Here is a 25,106-nt window from a genome sequence, read left to right on the forward strand (position 1 = left end):
CAGATTGAAAACTGAAGTGCTTCCAACAATAATACAAAGGCAAATACTTCACTGCTCCCAGTGAATAGAGAATGTTAAGTGCACATTTTCTGCACATCTGAAGAGGTTTCCTGCACTTTGTTATAACTACCTCGGTGCAGGTCTTTTCCTGCATAAGAAGACTTGTGGGCTTTAACCCTGTGAGCCGTCCCAGGGACTGAATACTGGGCCATACATCAACGTCTCCACCTCCGGGGAAGCAGCAGTGAATTCTCAAGTGGGACTTGCAAGCATTGAAGGGTTCATTGACCATCCAGAGCAAACTGCATTTTTAAATCCTTGTTACTCAGGTTATGCAGAACTGGTCCCAAAGACTAAGAGTAAGTGTGCCTGAGTGGTAACCAAGCGAGGCCGTATGTATGCTTGGATGCTGTCATTAGTGTGCTGGCTGAATGTGAAGACAAAGCAACCTTGAATAAAAGCTTTTAATCTTGTGCACATTTTCAGTGTGTCATTTTGTTTTTCTGAAGGCACTCTGCCTTCTTTGTTACATCAGCTCATTTTGAACGCCTGTTGTGTTTCTTCATCCATTTCTCCATCTGTCAAATTGTCTGCGTAACATGTATCTTTGAGCCAATGATCACACTGGAAGCATTCTGCAGAAGCTGTTTGGCTGGTGGGCAGTTTGGAGACCTGTGAACATTTGTTACCTCACAGTTAAAACTATCAACTATTGAGTTGAGCACAGTTACTGGTCCTGAGAAGAACGAACTATCTTTTACACTGCCCGGTATACCAATCCATGTTTTTAGACGGCTCCTCCGCTTAGGCCCCTGCCAACTGCTGTAACCTCTCCACCTTCGAGATTGCTGCACTCCTCCAATTCTGACCACTTGTGGGTTCCTGATTTGAATTACTCCAACATTGATGGTCGTGCTTTCAGATCTGGGCCCGAAACGCTGGATAACTCCTCTGCCTCACTACTTTATATTCCTCCTTTTAAGATGATCCTTAAAACTTAGTTCCACACCAATTTCTTTTTTTTGTCATATGGCATAATAGCTCCTTATGTGGCTTGGTGTTAACTTTTTGGTTTGATAATGCACTTGTGAAATGCATTGGGATATGTTACTGTGTTAAAGATGCTCCTTAAGTGCAAACTGTTGTTGTTTCGGAGTCAGGTGAAACGCGTGCCACCATTGCAAGGAACACGAGGCTAGTTTCAGTAGATTGATAATCTCTCTCATTGGGTTTGTATTGCAGCTCATGAGAGATTGAAGCTAAATGCCATGGGCTGCGCATTAAGTCTGGCCCACCATCTATGATTAGCTGAATAATTTTTAAAAGGTAGTCGTGAATGAAAAATGTGAAACCTGCCCTCCCGTGTGTACGAATCTGTGCCAGAGTTCTGTCAATACTCAGCAATAACTTGGTGACTTCAGAAGAACAGCTGGGGAGGGAGGTATGCAAGAGGAATTATCATTTCTATTTGAAAGCAAAGTTTTATTTAATATTTGCGAACTGAAGACGTATGTGTTGCAGGACCAAATGGGAGTCAGGCAGTGTTCCAGAGATGCATGTCTTTCATCACTCTCTGCTTGTTTCACCCATCAATGTGATTACCTGACCATTGCTTTTTTTAAAGTTTAATTTGATGCACGGTTGCTTCAGTACACATCCCTCTCCATGCTACTCTTTTGTGTAAGGTGTGTAATTTGAGTACAAAGGTAGCTGAGCATCGTCTCAAATGGCTGACACTGCACTACTACATGTAATTTTAGCACGGCATAATGCGGAACCTATTTTAATCCAGTCATACAATCAAAGAATCATAGAATCCATACAGTGCAGAAGGAGGCCATTTGGCACGTCAAGTCTGCACCAACCAGGGCAGCACGGTGGCACAGTGGTTAGCACTGCTGCCTCGCAGCACAGAGGTCCCAGGTTCAATCCCGACCCTGGGTTACTGTCCGTGTGGAGTTTGCACATTCTCCCCTTGTTTGCGTGGGTTTCACCCCCACATCCCAAAAGATATGCAGGGTAGCTGGATTGGCCACGATAAATTGCCCCTTAATTGGAAAAAATGAATTGGGTATTCTAAATTTTTACATTTTTTTAAACGTCTGCACCAACCCTCTGAAAGAGCACCCGACCAAGGTCCACACCCCGGCCTATCCCCGCAACCGTGTAACCTAACCTACATACGCCCTTGGACACTAAAGAACAATTTAACATGGCCAATCCACTTAAACTAAGACACGAGGAGAATGTGCAAACTCCACACAACATAAATTGATCCCGGGTCCCTGGCAACCAGTGTTCCGCCGTGCCACTAGTCAACCCCATCCCATCCTATCCAGAATGTGTATTGCTCTTTTGGATCTAGACCTGGGGCTGATTCAGCAGCTCCTCAACTGAGGAAACTGTGAACATACAAACACCAGTCTGTCATGGAATTGACTGAATAGTGTTGATCCTACAACCAGGTGCATTCATCGTCAAATAGCTTAAAAAAAAAAAAAAAAATCTTGTGGTTGTAACTTTGCTTTTATTTATTTCCTCATTTGCCATCCAAAGTTATTTTAAAATCTAATGATTTTCAAGAGGATGAGGATATTAAAAATGCCTTGCCTAGGTAGTGGCGCAGTCATAATCTGCTTGCAAGAACAAATGCCAATTGCATGCCATCTCTCTTGGAAAACAATCTGTTGCAAAATCAGGATTTAGATTTGCCACCTGCCAAACAGTAACCAGGGTGCTAAACTCTGCTTGATGATGTGGGGTTACAATCGCCATTGCTGTTTAATATATTTTGTGCACTGTTGGTTTTGTTGGCATCTAATCATTTACAACCTTTATTTACCTCCCCTCGAGGAGGTACAGACTCATTTTGGGCTACTGTTCTCCTCCAGGAGGGACTGATTGATAGGGGTGCACAGTTCCCCTTTCTTCAGACAGTGCTGACACATGATCAGCTAGGTTCCTGTGTGTTCATTGTCCTTTGAAAAGATTATCTCTCTTCGCTCTATAAAAATGGTTGATATTACCACTGAACATCAGTACCGTGGCATGGGTTTGCATAAACAAAGTCGTGGCTGACTATACCTTGAGCACTGTGTTCACTTCTGGGAAAGGATATATTGAAGTGAGTGCAACGTACAATTTATTAGAATAATATCTGGGCTCCAAGGGGTAAATAATTACCAGGAGAGATTACAAAACTAGGGTTGAATTCGCTGGGATTTAGAATGTTAAGGGGTGATTTGATCTAAGTTGATGTATTACAAGAACTGAGGGTAATTTAGGAAAGGAAGTCTGCCATCCTGACAGGTGACTTCAGATCCACAGCAATGTGATTAATTGTTAAATGCCCTCTGAAATGGCCCAGTGAGCCACTCTGTTGTACCAAGTCAAAAAGGAATTGAACTGAATAGACCATTCGGCATTGCCCTGGGCATCGGAAACGACAACTGCAAACCCAGCCCTGTCAACCCTGCTTACATCTTACGAACATCTGGGGGTTTGTGCCAAAATTGTATCATACCTTACAGACCATGTCCTAAACACCATCATCACCATCACTGTGTATGTCTTGTCCCTCAGTGGGACTGACCCACCTAAGGTGGCAACACAGTGGTATAGTGTTGGGAGAGAGTTGTCCTCTCAACATCAACTCCAGGCCCCACGAAGCCTCATGGCATCAAGTCAAACATGGGCAAGGAAATCTCCTGCTGGTTACCATGAACTGTCCCCGCATAACCAATGAATCAATACTCGTCCATGTTCAACACTTCTCATGACAAGGGCACAGAATGTTCTCTGGTCGGGGAACCTCAGTATCCATCACCAAGAGTGGCTTGCTCGTACCACCGCAGACCAAGCTGGCCATGTCCTAAAGGACATAGTTGCTGGACTGGGTCTGCAACAGGTGAAACCAACAATAATGAAAAACCTACTCGACCTCACCAGTCTACCTGCCGCAGGTGCATCTGTCCATGAAAGTCTTGGTAGGGAAGACCGCATGATCCTTGTGGAGGCAAAGTCCCATCTTTATATTGAGTATGCCCTTCGTCATGTTGTGTGGCACTCCCACTGTACTAAATGTGATGGCATTTGAACAGATCTAGCAACTCAAAACTGGGCTCCAGGAGGCATTGTGGGCATCAGCAGCAACAGAACTGTATTCACCAATTGCAGTCGGTAACCTCATGGCCTGGCATATATATAATAATATGTAATGTGTCACAAGTAGATTAACACTGCAATGAAGTTACTGTGACAATCCCCTAGTCGCCACACTCCGGCGCCTGTTCGGGTACACAGAGGGAGAATTCAGAATGTCCAAATTCCCTATCAGCCCGTCTTTCGGGACTTGTGGGAGGAAAACAGAGCACCTGGAGAAAACCCACACTAACCACTGTGCTACCGTGTAATTCCTAATAATAATAATTAAACTAATCTTTATTGTCCCAAGTAGGCTTACATTAACACTGCAATGAAGTTACTGTGACAATCCCCTAGTCACCACGCTCCGGCACCTGTTCGGGTACACCGAGGGAGAATTCAGAATGTCCAAAATACCTATCAGCACATCTTTCGGGACTTGTGGGAGGAAACCGGAGCACCTAGAAGAAACCTACGCAGACACGGGGAGAACATGCAGACTCCACACAGACAGTGACCCAAGTGGGAATCGAACCTGGGACCCTGGAGCTGTGAAGCAACAGTGCTACCCACTGTGCTACCTACTCTACCATTATGCCAGGAGATCAACCCTGTTTCAACAAACCGTGTAGGAGGGCATTCCATGATCAGCAACAGGTGTACCTGAAAATGAGGTGTCGACCTGGTGAAGCTTCAAGACCATACTGTTTGCATGCTAAACAGCATAAGCAACAAGTGATAGACAGAGTTGAGCAATTCCACAACCAACAGATCAGATAGAAGCTCTGCAGTCCTGTCGTATGGATGGTGGTAAAAAATTAAACCACTAATTAAGTAGAGGAGGAGGCTCCATAAATATCCCCATCCTCAATAATGAGGGAGCCCAGCACATCAGTGCAAATGGTAAGGCTGAAGCATTTTCATCCTTCAGCCAGAAGAGCTAAAAGGATGACCCATCTCAACCTCCACCTTGAGACCCAACATCACAGATACTAGTCTTCTGTCAATTCAATTCATTCGACGTGATATTAAGAAATGGCTGAAGCCACTGGCCCTGAAAATATTCTGGCAGTAGTATTGTTTGTGCTCCAGAATTTGCTGCACTCCTAGCCAAGCTATTCCAGCTTGGCATCTACCCAGCAATGTGGAAAATTGCCCACCTATGTTGTGTGGACAAAAAGCAGGACCAATTACCGTTCCATTAGTCTTGTCTCGATAGGCCCAGCTCCTGACCTCATTACAGTCTTGTTCCAAAAATGGACAAAGATGAATGCCAGAGGTGAGATGAGAATGATTGCCCTTGACAGCAAGGCAGCTTTTGACCAAATGTAGCATCTTGGTATCAAAGTAAAATTATAGTCATTGGGAATTATGGGGGGGGAAGCTCCACTGCTTGGAGTCATACCTGGCACAAAGGAAGTTGGTTGTGATTGTCAATTATCTCCGTCCCAGAACATCACTGCAGGAGTTCCTCCGAGTCGTGGCCTCGGCCCAGCCACCTTCAGCTGCCTCATCAATGACCTTCCCTCCATCATAAAGTCAGAAATGGAAATTAACATGTTCAGATTCTGAAGTAGTCTCTGACCATGTGCAACAAGACCTGGTTAATGTTCAGGTTTGATCTGGTAATGACAAGTAACATTGCCCGACACTTGTCTGAACTGAATGACTATTATGCAAGAGAGAATCCTGCCATCTCCACTTGACATTCAGTGGCATTACCCAAGCAGAATACCCCATTAACAATATCCTGGATGTTACCATTGTCCAAAAGCTAAAATGGACCAGTCATATAAATATTATGGCCAGTAGAGCAGGCCATAATTCTGCAGAGAATAACTCTCCTCCTGACTCTCCAAAGCCTGTCCACCATCTCCCAAGGCACAGGAGTGTAATGGAATACTCTCCACTTGCCTGGCTGAGTGCAGTTCCAACAACACTCAAGAAACTTAACACTATTTAGGATAAGGTCCACTTGATTGGCACCCCATCCACCCTTCAACATTTTCTCTCCACCACCAATGCACAGTTGCAGCCCTGCTGTGGGAGCTCCTTCAACAGCACTTTCCAAAAGCGTGACCTCTACCACCTAAAAGGACGAGGCCAGAAGAAGCATTGCAACACCACCTGCAAATTCCCCTCCAAGACACATGCCATTGTGGCTGGGTCAAAATCCTGGAACTCCCTTCCCAACAGCACTGTGGGTGTTCTGACACCACAGTACTGCAGTGGCTCACCACCTTCTCATGGTCATTTAGGGATGTGGAACAGATGTGATTGGTGGCTTCGGAAATTATATACTCCAGTTAAAGAGTCAGTTTCCACTGAAATGTCTTTGATCAGCTGGGCAGCATCAATTTCATACGGTGGTTGAGGCTCCTGATGAGCCACAGGCTAAAGGAGTCCACAAGTATTCTGGAATTGGGGGGTTGGGGCAGTTTGAGAAGTCCAGCGAGGAGTTGTCCTGGAATAGTGTGCCTGTGAGGGTGATGCAAGTGAAAATCGGTGATACTGCAGTGAAATTGGACAGGCACTTCAAGAAATTGAACATGCAGGGCCCCAGGGATTGAGCACTGGAGTGGGGCTGACTGAATTTCTCGGTGGGGACGTCAGCATGGTTTGGAGGGACCAAATAGCCACCTTCTGTGCCATAATTCATTCTGTGGTCAGATTGCCTGAGATGGCATTGTGGCTCCAAATGCATTCTTCATTGAAAATGGGCTGTTTGCAATATCAAACCCCTTTTTAGAAGTTTCAGAATGTGTAGAGATATCAACGTGTGCATGGCTCTGGGCTGAACTGGAAAACAACCGAAGAGGCAGCAGGGTGTTTCTCGACAAGTGAATGAGTTAATGTATTTGAAAATTTTGTTACAATGTCAATGCCTTTGTGTAAACAAGCTTGTGTGATGTGCTTCTTGGAAGCATAGAACTGCAAAAAACCACTGCAGGGTTAGCTGGTGAATTCCTTCAGCCGAGGAGGACGAAACCGAGAGCCCCACCCTGTGTTTACAGTGCCCACAATCCACGGGAAACTGCAGTTCTCTGGGCCACACCGTCATGCTGAAACATTAATCCATTATTCTGCTCACAGAACTTTCATTGCTGCAAGTGGCTATTGTGGTGTTATTATTTTTGGTCAGTGGGTGAACTTGTTTGTTACTTATGAATCACAGCACCTGCACATGTAGAACTGCCAATGATTAGAATGATATTTAATGCACAATACTTATGGACGTGTACTGACCACACTAGTCAAAATTGTAAGCAGCTTTGTCATGTTTCTAGAATTGGACTTCTCTTTCTTTTGGTGCTTTTCTTTCTATTGTCCCATCAATAGGACTACCACATCCACATACATCCATTCCCCTCTATTACAAGTTAATCATAGGTGGAAAACAGCTCGTGTGTCTCTTCCCATGTCACCATCTCGCGCCCAAGGGCAACCATCTGTGTGTTCACTCAAAATACTGAGTCTTGGAAACTCCCCTAACTTAGAATTATTGGAAGCTACCAACTCCCTCCTGATTTCAGATGCCACCATGGTTCTCTTCGATAAGAAGGACATTCTGAGGGACAGCATTTTGTTTCCCCAGTAAATTAAGGTGGATAAGCTCCACAAGACAGTAATGAAGTGCCATTCTGCAACATTACAATCCTTCACATGCCAACCTAACATGTGTCTCTCTGTTTCACTTACAGGTTTGGGTAAATCAAAAGAATTAGACTACCAGGAGCAGTATGTACCCTCGTCACCTGTAAGTATCTGACGATCTGCAACTGTACACAACAAAAATCTTAGTCTTCTTCAGAAAGGCTTTGGAAGAGACACAGTGGGCTGGATTCTCTGTTGCGCCGGCCCGGGGATTTTCCGACGGTGTGGGGCTGCCCACAATGGGGAAACCCCATTGGCCGGCTGGCGAGACGGAGAATCCCTGGGGAGCGCCGCACTGGAATCCCACCCAGTAACTCTTTCCTATCTCTGAGCAACTTGTTTAAGGAGTTTTTTCAGCTGAGCTGAGTCATTGTTAAATTATGTGGACCTAATAAAAAATGGAGGAATTCTAATCGGGCTTTCAGATTTTAGGGATTTAAAACTTATTTGGGAACAATCTTTGCCAATCCCACAGTCAGGTTTCTCAAGCAGGCAACTAATTTCACAAAGGTATGAAAGGCTTCCAGCATTGATATCTGTTAATAGAAAACCAAAGTCAAGTTGGTGAGTTCGATACGACACTTTACTGAGAGAATGTCTTGACTTTGTTCACTTTAATTTCTCTCCTCTCACACCCAGTGTCCCAGTTGTCCCCTATTTATACTTGCTCAAAGTACTTAATTAAACAGGTGTATTTCACTTGTGCAATGTTAACAATATAATTAACATACAATTGACAGTCCCTGCTCGAGCTCATTATTCTGGATGTATACACAGCTGAAAGATTTTTGCGGGTCTGAAACTCAATGTAGGACAGCCAGAAAAACAAATTTTAAAAACTAGTTTAAGTGTCTACTACATTGCAGAAGAAGTTACCATCTATTCAATACCTTGTAGTAGTAGGTACTTACTTAAAACAAACCTAAATCTAAAAGCTTGCACAGAAACTTGAACCAAGCAAAATATCAGGATTAAAACTTTTCATCACAATGCAGCAGGAAGTGGTGAGAGCTCTTACAAAGGGAATCCTCAATCTTTGTTGCTTGTTGGTGAGCGTCTCTAGTAAAATAAGTGCGGGTGACGAGGGTGATGCAGTCGTCCACATGTGCCTCTCTTTTTCCCACTCTAAATCCCAGGGTTCCCATTGGTGGTGGCCCAAGCCAGTACTTTACACACAGTTAAACCCTGTTGTCTTCACTCTGTTTAAGTCAAGTTAGTGACCAAAGGAAAGGAGAGGGGTCATGACAAACTAAGCTGGCTGAAAGCAGAAATGCTGCATTTTGAAAAGGTGCAATGAAGATGGTGCAATATTAGTTTTTTCCCCGTGTTTTCTGTGAAATCTCTCAAACATATGAAACTGTATCATCTTGGGAGTTGTTTGTGGGTCACAACTGCACATTATGGATTCTTGGGTGGGTGGGTTGCATTGAGGGGCTCTCAAAGTTTCATCTGTGTGACTGTCCAGTTACAAGTGACAACATGTCGTGGTGTTCCAATATACATGGATTCACTAATGGGCGCCAACAGCATGAAGACTAGCCCCAGCCAGGTTTCCGAACCCCGAAACAGCATGAATCTGTGGAGGAGAAATTTTTGTTTGCACTTGCTCGACTTCTGTATCCCAACATGGGCCAGTGACTTCAGGGTTGTGATAATTTCTTTTTTTTTTTTTTAAATTTAGAGTACCCAATTATTTATTTTTTTCCAATTAAGGGGCAATTTAGCGTGGCTAATCCACCTAACTTGCACATCTTTGGGTCGTGGGGGTGAAACCCACGCAGACATGGGGAGAATGTACAAACTCCACACAGACAGTGACCCAGGGTCGGGATTCGAACCCGGGTCCTCAGTTCCGCAGTCCCAGTGCTATCCACTGCGCCATATGCCGCCCGGGTTGTGATAATTTCCAGTGGGAATGTGATCACCCTTGGCTAAGGTCTTGCCTCCGATTATCTTCCAGCGTGGCCTCCCACCTTTTTGTGGGATTGAAATAGCTTTAGTCAGAGTCAGAAACGACAGGCTGCTCGCTTCACTGAATTGACCTGGTTCTTGTCAGTGGCTTTGGCAGGTGTCCAGCGTTGTGATGGGATGTCCAACCCGTGGGTCTCCATGGATTTGCAACCTTTTTGTTTTGCTTTCATCTTTTAAAGAACGAGCCCTGATGAAATCGGGTTTAGAGCATGACTGACCCGATTAGCAAGAGACACGGATTAATATTGGAAGAGCTGCAGTTATAAAATTAAAGCAGTCCAACCCCAATAAATCCAGCTTCCACACACTCCAGTGAACCTTCCAAACCTAATTGAAGTGGAAAAGGCTATTGACAACAATTATAATTCATTACATCAGGTTGATTTTGTTTTGAAAGGGTCCAGGTGGTGAGAACCATTTGTCAGCTTGTATGTCAAATAAAATAAAGCTTGTTGTAGTTGTTGGGAACTCAAACCCAAGTTCACTGCACCACACTGAACAAAAGACAGAAATTGGAACTATACTTCAGGCACAGTAAAGGGTTTTTTTTTTTTGTTGATACTGGTTCTGAGGTGCAGTATAGGAGTGCAGTGCCTTGTTTCTGCTGAAGCTGACTGGCATAACTTCATGTTAAAGCTGAAAAGAGAAGTTTGTAAAAGTATTCCAACTTTCTGCCAGCCAGCTTGACTGAATTGCAAATACACAAACATACAAAGCAAATAAGAAGCCGGAGGAGGTCATTCGGCCCTTCTAGCTTGCTCCGCTGATCATCGAGTGCAATACCCAAATTCAGCCATCTCCCCATATCCCTTTAGCCCCAAGGGCTATACCTAATGCCGTCTTCAAATTACACCATGTTTTCGCCTCAACTACTTTCTGTGGTAGTGAATTCCATAGATTCACCACTAAGTGAATAAATTCCTCCTTACCTCAGTCCTAAACTGTGTCCCCCATATGCAATTACTATGAACCCTAGTTCTGGACTCCCCCACCTTCGGGAACCTTCTTTCTGAATTTACCCAGTCTAATCCTGTTAGAATTTACAAATTTTATAATCTAGCAGAAATGTAAAACCTTGTGTCCTCAGGTTTAACATCAGAAACGTGCATCTTGCTGGCATTTTATGTGGCACTGGGTATGCCAAATTTGAGGGTCTTTTTAATTAAAGATTGAGATATAGTTTGGAGAATGAGAATTCCACTCGGCAGCTGAAGTTTGTTTTTCGCTGAGCAGAGTTTGCAGGTGATATTTCCCGAGCTTCAGCTAAATAAATGTTGGGAAAAGACATTGCGAAAAGCTGAAGATCATTGAGAGAGTTGTAAACAGTCAGAGGAATAGGGGCTGATCATTTTATGGGACCAGGCAAATTTGTTTCTTGCTAGTTTCTGAACCCTCTTTCATGACTTTGTGTGTTGATTGGCTTCCCCTGGTGCTGTGCTGGCCTGTACAATTCTGTGATATACAGGGTTAATGCAAGGAATTCTTTTGATGGAGATTCTGGTGCAAGATCTGAGGTGAAGCAACATTCATGGACCGAGACCATAAATCTTTCCATCTGCAGTTTTGGTTCAAATACTAGGAGTAGTGAAATTTGGATTTTAAATGATGCATTGTGCTCTCCCATCTATTTATATCTGAGTCAGTATTAAAACACATGCTCGCATGTCACTGCTGTCAGGAAAGTTGAGAACTGATACAAGTGTTTTGGTTAGCATCTACCAATGCACAGGTTGCAAACCTTGCTTGAACAGCTGGCTGGCCCGAGCACAGAGTGACAGTTGAGCACTGAGTTATTTTTGAGCAGAATGAGATTAAACTGCTTGCGCAGAAATCTGCTTTAATACAGGCCAAGGACACCTGCAGAGCAAAACCTTCTGACTCAGTGGTGCCTTCTGGTTCAGACTAGAAACTTGCATTTCAATTTTGCACGCTTATTTCCCTTTTTGGAAATATGTTACAACACTTATGCAGATAATGGCTCTCAAGGCTTCATCCAAGTTGAGAAAGAAGGCCAGAAAGATTAGCAAGAAATTACCAGCACCACTTACTTAGTAACCACCAGATTACACCTTCAAGTTGTGTTCCAATACACTTCATTGCCCACCAGAATTTTAAATCCATGAAAATACAGGATTATTTTAGTTAAGCATATGCTACTTATGAGGCTTCATCACATGACCGCCTGTCTCCAACTGCCCTTCCCCCATCCTCCTGCCACTGGTCGTACAACATGGCCATTCTCGCAGTTAACCACCAATTGGAAAGTCAGAAGGCTCTTCAATTACTGACTATCGATAACCAACAACCTTTTTACCATCTGGGACAGTTTTTTAATGAATAATCTTTCAAAAATACATACAACTGTTTCAAAATCCCAGTGTAACTTTCTGTCCTGCACCCGCATGATGGAATCCTGGATATTAATGTTCAAATCCTGGAGAATCCAAGCCAGGTTTGGCTACCCCAACAATTGGTGAATTGTTTCCTCGTCAAATCCTATAATATTGGCCAAGCGGGGTATTTATGTTGAGAACAGGGTTCACGACTAATTACTTTCCTTTTTCCTTCCTGCAGCAAATCCCAGTGCCTGGGGTGTGCACCACAGAAAGCATGCTCTCATTTAAAGAACTTCTGAGTGAGATGGAAGGTTCAGTGGGCAACGAACTCAACAACATCCAGGCAGACAAGACAGCCGTGCTGAGTTTAATCAGGGAAGAGGTAATGCCTCCTGATTTATTTTGCTCCAATAATACCATCATTGGCATCAACTGTTGCCTGCCGTGGTCTGAGTGACCAGTTATCAATAACAAGCAGCAAAACATTCCACAGCAAGAACATCCTTTTCTCCGATAAGGAGCCCAAAACTGCACAGAATATTTTGTGTGCGCGTATGGTGATATGCCTGTGCACAATAATGTATATAGTTACCAATACAACCTCCGACCAGCAGGTGGCGGTAGAGATCTACTATGTGACTCGAGATATCTGGTAGGTTGGTAGTATGGTAGTAAGTTGTACAGGAGGATAGTCACTAAAATTAGCTTCAGGGGAATTCACTGAATTCATTTATTTTGTTACCGTTTATATCATAGTTCATTACTTATCTTTCCGCATGTTCATCTTGTTAATAAATTATCATACTAATCAAGGAACTATATGTTCTGTGTTGGTCTTTACTACGGCCATAACACAGAAGGTAAGTGTGGTCTCACCAAGGTTCTGTATAATTGTATTAAGACATTCCAGCTCCCGTACTCCAATCCCCTCACCTTTGAAGGCTAACACAGCATTTGCCTTCACTGCCTGCTGCACCTGCATGCTTTCAGCGAGTGCCCTCTCTTCAGTCTATAGCCATTCAGATAATAATCTGCCCTTGACCAATTCTTGGTCATCTACACTGATAGATGGCTCAATGGTAAAATCTAATTTAGCACTTCCGTGATGTGCCATAGAACATGTTGCATTTACACTGCATCATGAATATAGTTAGTTGCTGAGAGTTGCAACTTGTAGATGTGCTAAATGGAACAATGAACAATCTGGTCTGTAATCTCGTCATCCTTTATAAAGTGTTGCCTCTCTTCTCACAAGAATTTTAATTTTTGATTGTGAAGTTTCTCTTGACCCTGAGTGCCCTCTCTTGGTCTCCAGGATCTGCAGGTGATGGGCATTGTTCAATTAACTACTGCAATGGCAGAGGAGTGTGCTAGGTGACACCATTTGAACTGGTACATCATACATCTGTTGACGTCCAGCCCGCAGATAACACCATCTACAGCTTCGAAACAGTGATGCTCGGCATCGATTGCAGCTGTGGTGTCAAGGTGGCTTGAGCATGTGGTAGACTCTCATTCAGACTGACCCCAAAACCTCTGTTGGGGGCCACGGCCCCACAATTTGAAACATCTCTTGGAAATTCCCTCCATGTCTTTTAGTTTGGCGCAGAGGGCTTTCCTGTACGGGCTGCAACTGCACACCCATTGCCAACCATCCAGTCACGCTTCAACTTTCGGCAGGGGTCCTCAGTGGAGAGGGCTCTCTCCGAGGAAGTCCTCCTGTTTTCCATCAGGGATCTGGCATGAAAGGTTCTGCATGCAGAGTCCCATACAACTTAGGCTATGATGGATCACAAAGTCCCAGGCTGCCTATATTGACTGCATCCTTGTCCAATGTCTATGTCCAATGTGTACATGGAATGTGGGAGATTGCACTCCCCTTCTTAATTTTTGAAGGAGTTGCTCCTCCCCACATTCCTGACCTTTTATAATCTTTATTGTCACAAGTAGGCTTACATTAACACTGCAATGAAGTTACTGTAAAAAAAACCCTAGTTACCACACTCCGGCACCTGTTCAGGTCCACTGAGGGAGAATTCAGAATGTCCAAATTACCTAAAAGCACGTATTTCGGGACATGTGGGAGGTAACCGGAACACCCGGATGAAACCCACGCAGACACGTGGAGAACGTGCAGACTCCGCACAGACAGTGACCCAAACCGGGAATCAAACCTGGGACCCTGGCGCTGTGAAGCAACAGTGCTAACCACTGTGCTACCGTGCTGCCCTTTGGCCATCTGGTGTCGAGGGGGGCAGGCAGAGAGGAGGACCTCCTTGTAAGCCTGCTCATGGGCTTGGTATCAACAGGTCCAAGCAGTGGGTGGTTTAGGGTGTCGTCCAGCCCGACTGTCTATCCCTCGTCCACAGTCAGGTGACTGCTGGCAGTCTTGAGGCCTTCCATGGCCGCTGGACACTGCAGGGGCTACAGTGCTTCATTGGCCTCCAACTCAACATTTGCTTTGATTTGGAAATATTCCTTTAAACCTTTGCCTTGTGACAGTGTTCCTATCAGAAGCTGTCAACTTTTTAAGGCAGTTTATTTGAGTAATTGCTCTTCGTTCATAGGTGCTCAAAAATAGGATAGAGAGTCAGCTAGGACATTGGGTTTGATATTTTGATAGTTTTATTTATTTACTAATTCATTTATGGGATGTGGGCGTTGGAGGTATAGCCCTGTAATGCTCCATCCTGCAAGCGAATTATCTCATTTGGCACTTCATCTGGCGCGGAGCTATTTGACAGGGTCTTATACCCAGGTCACCACAACCACTGCTCTATACCCAGTGTGTGTTTGAGTGGGGGTGGGAACACCGAGACCGAAGGGAACAGGAGTTTTGACCTAGACACATTCCAATAATGGTCAAACTGTGACCAGGAACCGAGGGGTATTGGAAATTGCTGCTGTGAAGCAGCATCCTCTGGCTTGGTAGATCCATGCTAGATCACTGTGTCATCTGTAATATGTTCGGTACCACCAATGACGGAATCCTTTTTATTACAGATTGTGGCGAAGGAAATAGAAGTAAATGAGTGGAAGCAAAAATATGAAGACAGTCGACAAGAAGTCATTGAGATGAGGTAAAGCAGCAAAATTGTTCAACAATGCACAACTGAGGCCATTTAAAAATGAAAAGTAACTTCAGGTTACTTTCTTTGACAAACTGAGATCGGAATGTTCTGAAATGAAGTATGCTTTGGATTCTTATTTCCTGACAACTTGATGACTATTTAAGTTGGGGTAATGGAGAAAGAAAGGTTTGGGAAAGCTTTCATTTATTTACAGGGACACATTTGACCCTGACTTCTATATGTCGTGTTTCTAATAGGCTGATTGAGAAGTCGAATTGTCTATCTGGACAAGGGAACAAGGACACCAAAGTAGATGGGAACGCAAGAATAACTCTGTTTTGGGTCCAAGGCCCAGAATGTATGGATCTGGGTTAGTGCAAATTAGACAGTGGCAAGAGTCCCAAAACTTTTGGAACCTCTTGAAATTTTAATCAAATAGCTATTGGCGCGATCGAACCCCCTCGTTTCATCTGACTTGGTGACGAGACAAGGCCATTAAATCTCGGGAGAGGCTTCTCACGGGATTTGCGACCCTCTGAACACTTTGAGATCTCACGAGAGATCGTAATCTGGCACTGCCAGGGTGCCAGGTTGGAGGTGCCTGGGTGCCAGGACCAGGGTCTGGGCCCACAGGTGCCCTGCACTTTGAGCCCCCCCCCCCCCCCCCCCCCCCCCCCCCAGAGAAATGTTGGGGTGCTGGGTGGGTCCAGAGGTAGCAGTAGTTTTTCTGGGGAGGGGCAGGGTGGGAGGGTGGTCAAAAGATCGGTGAGGCATTTAAAAATCATCAGTGCAGGAAGCAAGATAAGTGCGGCCTTGGCAGGGCATTCCCAACTGAGGCCAGAAAAAAATGACAGAGTTTTGTTTGATAGTGGGGTTGTTCTCATTCGCTGCAGGTGCTGAGCAAGACCCTGCTATATGCGCCCAAAGGGGGACATACTTTTGCATGTTATGCCACGCCCATTTAAATTAAAAAAAAAAAAAATTTGTGTACCCAATTCATTTTTTCTAATTAAGAGCAATTTAGCGTGGCCCGTCTACCTCGCCTGCACATCTTTGGGTTGTGGGATCGAAACCCACGCAAACATGAGGAGAATGTGCAAACTCTACACGGACAGTGACCCAGAGCCAGGATCGAACCTTGGACCTCGGCGCCGTGAGGCAGCCAGGGTTCTTTTTTTTTGTGAAGCATTAATATCGGCACAAGTCTGAATCCATTTCTGATTGTGTTTTTCCACAGAATTGAACGAGTTGATCTCTTTTTTTTGTTGTTGTTGTATCTGGTCCAGACAAAACAAATTTAACGTGAAAAATAAATGTGAACCAAAAGCTTGGGCAGCTGTGACTGCAAAGAATTCCATTTGGTGGCAAGGTCCTAAACTAAATTGAGCCAAAATTAAATATCTTCAATTGGTCAGTGTAATAATTCCAGGAGGCATGGAGTGAAAGGCCTAACTGGTTTATTTTCAACTGAAAGTAAAGCCGCTACCACGGCACACAAAACAAACGTCCCAGCCCATGACTATCAGGAAGTGCTGGTCTGGGTCTGGGAGCTACATTTGAAGGTCCCATTAACAGGCCCCAGCTGGGCGGCCTCTGCCCGCTCACCCCAGGAACTCAAATACTACAAAGCCCATGGGGAGATCAATCAGCAATCCCCCGTGGTCCTCAGTCGGGACTACGGTCATTATAGTTATCCAAGGAGATTGCAGGTCAGTTTTCCCAGGTGTGCAGAAGCTGGGGGGGATATTGGTGACTGGTTACCTTGCACATTTGCTGTGATTAATTAGAAATGGTTTCTGTGAAATTCGATGTTCTGCTCGTCGTGGGAAAGATTAAGCCAGAACTAAAGAATTACCAGAAGCAAGACTATGAGCGCAGCGTGTAACAGGAGTTGAACTGTCAGACAGTGGCAGATGTAACCTGTGATCCACTTAGTTTCTGATCCTGGGTTTGCAGCATGGGGAGCCATGTTTGTCTCCATGGCTGTGGAGTTGGGGTCCACTTTCCCCAGCTCACATGCTCTGCGTGTGAGATTATGGAATTAGCCCTATTAGGTGCACGAGACCTCAAAAATTAAACCACCCTGCCCTCCCACGATGGTGGGAGGACGTCCGGGAGTGGTTTAAACCTTTTTTTTTAAAGCGTGAGGAATGTGCCCCAACCTTTCGTGTTTGTGCCTTTTGCCGTTGAGCGATGATGGGTAACAAAACTTGTGGTGCCTTGTCTTGTAGAGGTGGGATACTTCCCGTAATTAAACTGGTTCCTGCAGTACACATGGGAGCTGGATTTGAATGTAAATACTGCTGGCCAGGTTTTGAGGGCTCAGGAAACCCACTAGGCTAAGGGAGGAGAGAACTGCCAGCTCCAGAAGGCAAGTGCTTTTCATAGCACTCCTCTTGGAACTTGAGGAGTGGAGTGTTTCCCCTGGCCCCTTAGTCTCCCTTGTGATGATTGTAGCCTCTCTCTCCCCTCTCTGCCACAATGAGCACCCTTTGCCTCCTTCAAGTGCTAATTGACCTGTCCCACATGCTGTAGACTGTCCCCGAAAGTCTCCTGACGCTGGTTTAACCACTCAGCAGTCAGCCATCTGGCTGCTGGGGAAGGAAAGAAAAGTAAAGAAAGATCATATTAAGGTTCTGATGTTTAATTTCAGCATGACCCAGGGGCAGCACGGTGGCCCAGTGGTTAGCACTGCTGCCTCATGGCGACAAGGACATGGGATCAATCCCGGCCCTGGGTCACTGTCGGTGTGGAGTTTGCACATTCTCCCCGTGTCTGCATGGGTTTCCTCCGGATGCTCCGGTTTCCTCCCACAGTCCAAGGATGTGCAGGTTAGGTAGATTGGCCATGCTAAACTGCCCCTAGGTTGGGTTACGGGGATAAGGTGGAAGATTGGGCCTAGGTGGGGTGCTCTTTCAGAGGGTTGGTTCTGACTCGATGGGCTGAATGGCCTACTGCACTGAAGGGATTTGATGATTAACTGGTCTTGCCCAGTTCCCAACACCACACGATGGACCAAATCCTCCCCAGAGGCCTGAAACTCAACACAACAGAGACCGGTCACACTTGCCTTATGCTCATGCTGCCAAAGAACAGGATTACTGGGCAGTGGAAAGAATTCAGAGTAGAGTACGGATTATTTCAGACTCTACTTATCTGGTCTGGAAAGATATATTGAAGGGTGACCAACCCAATCTCCTGGAAGATTGAAGAGAAATTTCACTCAGATTTTCAGTCCGTTGAAGGGGTCAAATCACATCGGTGGCATCACTTAAGAACAGTTCAAAATTCCCAGATACATCACTGTCTCCATATAACATCAGTGCTGGTCCCATATGTTCCTGGAATGTCTTCTTTCTCTCATCCCTGACCCTGGCCCATGCAGGGTCTAGTAGCATAGTGGTTATCTTAATGATTTGTTGACACGAGATCAAATATCACCATCACAGCTGGGGCATTTGAAAACTGGAGTAATAAGCAGGTATCAGCAATTGCAACCGCTAATCTACTGGATTGTTGTAAAAACCCATCTGCTTCAGGAAGGGCCCCAATCTGCCGTCCTCTACCAGTCTGGGCTATATCTGACTCTCGGCTCACAGCAGTGTGAGAACTGCCCTCTAAAATGGCCCAACTGGCCATACAGATGAATTCAAGAAGGCAACTCTCAGCAGCTCCTCCTTGAGGGTAATTAGGGATGGGAAATAAATGCTGGCCTTGCAAGTGATGCAAGGCCAGCATCACTTGCATGAATGAATAAGAAGAAAGTTCAGCCAAATTTGACTTTGTGTCCTTCTGCAAAGGTGTCTCCATCTATTAATTCTTTTCTTTGCTCCTCGCTGTGGACTTTGCTCTCCGCTCCTCTCAAACCAGCCAGTGGTGGGAAGATGGGGAACTTGCCATGATCGTTTTGTTTGCCGTTTGATTTTCCACAGACTTCATTTTTCTTTGATCTGCTGAGAGGCAACCTAACCACTAACCACTAAGCTAAAAAAGCTTTCAATGCTTTTTATCCAGCATGGCGATTTTGAAAATGAACACCTTACTTTTGTGAAAAACCATTTTTGATCTTCTTGAGTCTTACCAACAATCATGATTTTCTTCAGAACTTCCTGCTTAAATAATGATTACTATGACTGAAGAGTTTCTCATCCTGTGAAGCATTTCAAGGTACTTTAATGAGTCAAGGCGCCATAAAAAATCCAAGTTTTCCAACGACTGATTTGATTGTTGCCTACATAGATTTCATAGATTTCATAGAATTTACAGTGCAGAAGGAGGCCATTCGGCCCATCGAGTCTGCACCGGCTCTTGGAAAGAGCACCCCACCCAAGGTCCACACCTCCACCCTATCCCCATAACCCAGTAACCCCACCCAACACTAAGGGCAATTTTGGACACGAAGGGCAAATTATCATGGCCAATCCACCTAACCTGCACATCTTTGGACTGTGGGAGGAAACCGGAGCACCCGGAGGAAACCCACGCACACACGGGGAGGATGTGCAGACTCCGCACAGACAGTGACCCAAGCCGGAATCGAACCTGGGACCCTGGAGCTGTGAAGCAATTGTGCTATCCACAAGGCTACCGTGCTGCCCTAATGTGAGAGCCATCTGGAGAGGATAGAGTGAGAATTATTCTTTCACTGATTCCTCCCGTTAAATAGCTCAATAAATTGTTAGAATTACAAGGGTAGCTACTCACTTGAAAGACACTAGCAGACAATAAGACACATCAACAGAAATGTTTAAGGACATTCATGATCAATGTTGCATGTCACGTTTTCTAACTGTGAAATCAGTTAGCTGATGATTTGTTCCTTTTTTGCAGAAAGATTGTCGCAGAATATGAAAAAACGATTGCACAGATGATCGGTAAGTCTCCTGGTCATCTGATTGAATTAGAACAGTCTTAAGCTGCTCCAACTACCTACCCTCCGTATTAATGTAATGAGAGTGGAGCAACACAGCATTCATCCAGAATTATAGAAATTTAGAGTACCCACTTTAGGGGCAATTTAGTGTGGCCAATTCACCTACCCTGCTTCATCCAGTCTTAATCGGAAGGAGCAAATACCAGTTACTGCCTGTGCTGATAGTGCCATGCCCCTCTCTGAAACATCTACTGGTCGCGAAGTTGCTCCTTTAAATACTGCTTCGGGCAGGCAAAGAATGAGGAGCGCTGTTGTGAGTATTTCGAGTTGTGGTTTCCGCAGGGTTTAAGGGTGAGATTAGGAACTTGCATTGAAGTCATTTCACTTTTCTGTGGCGGTGCCATCACGGACCCCCATCACGGACCCAGACACCAGGGTAAATATCTCCACAAAGATTAAAACTTATTTCTTAGTGATTCCAAAGAAATCCTTTCTGCCTTTTAAGTACTTAAAATACTGATCGGGACAGATACATTCCCTCTCAGAGACATATGATTTTACTGGTGATCTATAATCTGGAATCTGTTGTGCCTCTGACATGCATATTGGTTTTTATTGTTTATATTTGATTGACAGACAGAAATGGTTGCTTTGAATCAACTTGGACACAAATTGTAAAGAGTGCTTAAATTAAGTGTCCCAGCACCCATGGCCCCTTTCTGGCAATTCAAGATCTGTGCTTCAATGGGCAGGTGTTAAACTGAGACATACATGATCAGACATCAAGTGCAGGTGGTCAGAAAAATTGCCTTTTGTGTTGCCGACAGGCATATCTAACAAATAGTTTTTGAACTAACATGCAAACGAAATACAAGTTACCATGATATTTTTATAGCTTTTCTTTTGTTTTAAATATCACTGAAAGGCGTACCTGTTGACCTTTACCCAATCAGACCAATCGCGCGCACAACCTCTGGAAACCTGCCCATTGCTGTATATAACTCTGGTACCCATTTGAGGTGGAAAACAAATATTGAGGGACTTCTTCCCCAGTTGACTGACCAGTTCTATTGTAGACAAATTCCATTCACATGCACTTACCTGTTCATTGCACACAAAAGTATATGTTCAAGCCTTGCCCTTTTTCTTGAATTACCTGGGAGTTGGGGAACCCTATTAATTCTCCATGGTAACAGCTTGGCCAATCAGAGTTGACTTGCCAATGGACCAGCACCTTTCTTCTCCTGCAGCATGAATTCTTGTGATAGTTTGAAGTTTGAAATTTGATGCTCTTACGTTTGTCCTGCTGAATGCAAGGTGAAAAACTTTGGCAACATGTCTCTCTTTTCAGCAATATTCTGCCCAGTTTGTTGGACACAGGGATTGCTAGGAATACTAAACTAAATGCCAGTGAATTTTAAGGAGTAAATACTTGTGTTGACATATGGTGCGGAACAGGTGGCATTGGAGTGGCCGCCTCTTCCACACAGCACAATTAACAAATCAAAGTATCAAGCAATGGAACCAAATATCAGCTGCTTCATATAACGGCTAGCTGATCAGCACCCATTTTGCACCATCAGACAAATCTCTTGCCCTCTGTGTTTACCCCGTGTATGAGTTAATCAGTTTGACCTTTCATCTGTTTGTGTTCCAATAGAAGATGAGCAAAAGAACAAAATGGCTTCTCAGACATCCATCCAACAGCTGATTACAGAGAAGGACCAGGCTCTGGCAGATCTTAATTCAGTCGAGAGATCCTTATCAGATCTCTTCAGGAGATATGAGAACATGAAAGGCGTACTAGAAGGATTCAAAAAGGTGCGTGCCACATTTGTCTCCAGTCACGAGTTTAAAATATTCAGAAAACTCCCAGGGGACTATTACAAACAGCAGTTCGCTTCTGCCCCCATGCACGGAAAGAAAAATGATTTACTTTTTCTTTCATGTCTGGTGCTTGAAGAACGAAGAAGTATTGAAGAAATGTGCCCAGGATTATTTGGCCAGGGTCAAACAAGAGGAGCAAAGATACCAAGCGCTCAAACTTCACGCTGAAGAAAAACTAGACAAGTGAGTCCATGATATAATATGAACATTGTTAGTGCTGCAGAATACACAATGATCAAAGATCCCCATGGTTAACTCAAAAGATATTATTGTTGGCTTGTTGGGCTGGTGAGCCGTGCTTTGAAACAACTCCTATGTTTATACCACCCTTATAGAAACATTCCCAAGTGCTTCACAAAGGCAAAAAACAAAGAAAAAAAAATCTGAGCCAAAGAAAGATACATGGGGCGACTGAAAGGTTGGACAAAGAAATTGTGTGCAAGAAGCATCATAAAAGCAGAATGGGATGGAGAAGCAGAATTCCAGAGCATGGGGCTGAGACATCCAACTGCACAGCCATCGATAATAGGTTAAAAGGAAGGGCAGCACCCAAAAACCCAGATTGCGTCTGAATGGTTGAAAGTCCAGCAACAAATATGATGGGCTTGGTTTGGGATGGGATAGGCAGCAGAGGTCCCCAGCAGCCAAACCTAATGGAAGCTGGAGTATGGGAGGCCAGCCAGAAGTGGAATAATGTTGAGATGTCAAGAACATGGATGTGTGGCAGATCAGTTGAGGTACAAGCAGAGTTGGGCAGCTTATTCACAAGTATGCTGGCAAAACTCAAGTAGATCTCGCCTCTCCAAATCTCCAGATTACTCATCCAGCATCCAATACTAAATGAACAAATATTTCCACCAACAAAATATTGGAAGACTGAAGCCATTTCCTTTGGTCCCTGCCAGACATTCTGCTCCCAAGTGACCAACTCCCCAGCAAGTGCCTGAGACTGAACCAAAATTTGACCCTGAACCAAGGTTCTGACATATCTAGGCCAGCACCAAAATCGCCTACTTTGAATCAGCTACCTATAACGGTAGCTGACCGACACTGCCTCAACCCATGATCTGCTCTGAAGTCTTTATCCATGCCTTTTGTGACGTTTCGACTTGATTATTCCAATGCACCAATTGGCTGGTCTCCAGTCTTGGCACCCTTCGTAAACTTCAGGTCATCCAAAATTCTGCCTGCATCTTAACTCCACCAAGGCCCATTCAGGTCAGTGCTCGCTGACCTGCACTGGCTCCATCAAGCAACACCTCCATTTTAAAACCCGCTCCATGGCCTTGTGCCCCTCCATATCTTTGCAATCTACTTCATTCCTGAAGACCTCCGATCTCTGCACTTCACCAATTCTGCCGCCTATTTCCCGATTTTTAATCTGTGACTTCAGCTGCCAACCCTCTATCTCTCTACTTCCTTCTTGTCTTCGTAGGCACTCCTTAATACCATTTGACCAAGCTCTTGGTCATCTACAGTGATGCGGTTCAATGTCACATCTTCTTTGAAAACATTTTTGTGATGCACTCTGCTATGTTCAGGGCACCATAAAAGTGGAAGTTGCTGCTTTTGTTGCTCCAAGACAATTAAAGTTGGCAGAGGAGACTGAGACCTATTGGAACTTGTACAGTCCAGCTATCCCTGCCGATGGATATTTAAACTAGTTATGTGCTCACAACTAGATTGTTAATTGCACCTCTGGCTTTCAAACCAAGATTATTTTAAAACACCTTCAAAAGTCAAACAAACTCTAACCTAGACATTTAACCATTACTTCACCAATACAATATACAATACAATATAGCTGAAATTCCTGCATCCATCACGAGGCATCAGAGTTTTAGATAACTGCACCTTTACAGAGCAGTGCAAAGAAACAGTCAGACATTGCCTTGACAATAATTGAGACCACAAGAACAAGAGGCCACACAGGGATGACCTGGTTGTGGGTTTGGTTGTAAGCGTGGGTAGGAGAGTTTATGTGGATGGAGAAGTTGACAAAGAACAGAGGGTTGGGGGGTGGGGTGAGGAGAAGGAGGAGAAGGGGAAGCTGAGATCAGGCTTGTAATCACTAATGATGAAGAGTTACTCTGGTCAGAGGCTGAGGCAGATATGTCAAATAAGAAGCATTCCTCTCATTTCTGAGATTTGGAAATGAACCCAACACAACCTTGTGGATGAGTTGCTGCAAAGGTCGAAGAGAAATTACTGGTGAACAGTCTCAATGCGGCGACATGTAAGTCCAAGCCCACAACGCAAAACAGCCCTCGACCTTGTACTAAATTAGCAGTTGCACTCAAGGGACCAAAACAGTTCCAACACTGCTCCACCCAGTACTGAATAACTCTCCAGTGGGTTTCGGTCTGTTTTGATAGCTGCTGTGTGCTTTTTCTCAGTCACCCAAGGCTGGAATTGAACCGGGACCCTTGCTGCTATGAGGCATCACTGCTGACCATTGTGCCAACATGCTGGCCTGCACATCTTTCACCAAATAAATCGTTTCCTGAGCCCCCCAAATGATGCTCTTCATCTGGGAAGCTCTGACCTAAAAAAGATGACATGAGTTGGTATGGAGCTGACATTCTCAAACTTTTCAAAATCCCACAGACTCCTTGTAACACCAAATACTTTTTCTGTAAGCAGCTTACTTTCACTATTAAACTTGCATGCCTATATTTATCATTACTTCTATTTTACTTCATGTGAAACTTGTTGCTGATCAGTGGTTCTGTTATTTCTTTATTCCACATGCAAATGCAGGGAGTAAATTAGAAACTGGTAATTATCATGGTCAAGTGGCAAGGCCCAAGCTCCCCATTTTGTTTCGGTCAGGCTTGTCAGTGGCTCTCCCCAGAACTTTGACATATCTATAAAAGCATTAATAACCATTGATGACCTTGGTCAGGCCAGACAAAATTCCCAAATGTGTACTTTTCATTGCTGTCTACCAGTGGTCAAACGGGAACCTGCAGGTGGCCCAAAGGGAAGATATAGTAGCCAGCTTTGCAGGAGAAAAATTAATGCAGTTTGCACTAAGTTGTGTTTGGTCCTTGTACTTAACAAAGAAATCCACCAAACACTTTGACTTGTCCAAACCAGAATCTTTTATTGAGTCTCGTATGGTAAGATAGCAATCTGATCCAGAGCGCGTTATCATGGAGTCTGCTAATT

The 25,106-nt window shown here is 44.4% G+C and overlaps 1 protein-coding gene across 12 annotated transcripts in view; it reads left to right on the plus strand.

Moving 5' to 3' along the window:
* Positions 1-25,106, plus strand: part of tacc1 (transforming, acidic coiled-coil containing protein 1) — a 457,444-nt gene that overhangs the window by 427,625 nt on the left and 4,713 nt on the right. For all 12 annotated transcript variants that reach the window (XM_072485833.1, XM_072485836.1, XM_072485825.1 and 9 more), the window contains 6 exons: positions 7,845-7,900; positions 12,343-12,486; positions 15,108-15,184; positions 20,006-20,049; positions 21,709-21,869; positions 22,012-22,118. In XM_072485833.1, coding sequence (XP_072341934.1) covers positions 7,845-7,900; positions 12,343-12,486; positions 15,108-15,184; positions 20,006-20,049; positions 21,709-21,869; positions 22,012-22,118 — 589 coding nt within the window. The remainder of the gene's footprint in view (positions 1-7,844; positions 7,901-12,342; positions 12,487-15,107; positions 15,185-20,005; positions 20,050-21,708; positions 21,870-22,011; positions 22,119-25,106) is intronic.

This window comes from Scyliorhinus torazame, chromosome 20 (assembly GCF_047496885.1).
Source record: "Scyliorhinus torazame isolate Kashiwa2021f chromosome 20, sScyTor2.1, whole genome shotgun sequence".
NCBI lineage: Eukaryota > Metazoa > Chordata > Chondrichthyes > Carcharhiniformes > Scyliorhinidae > Scyliorhinus > Scyliorhinus torazame.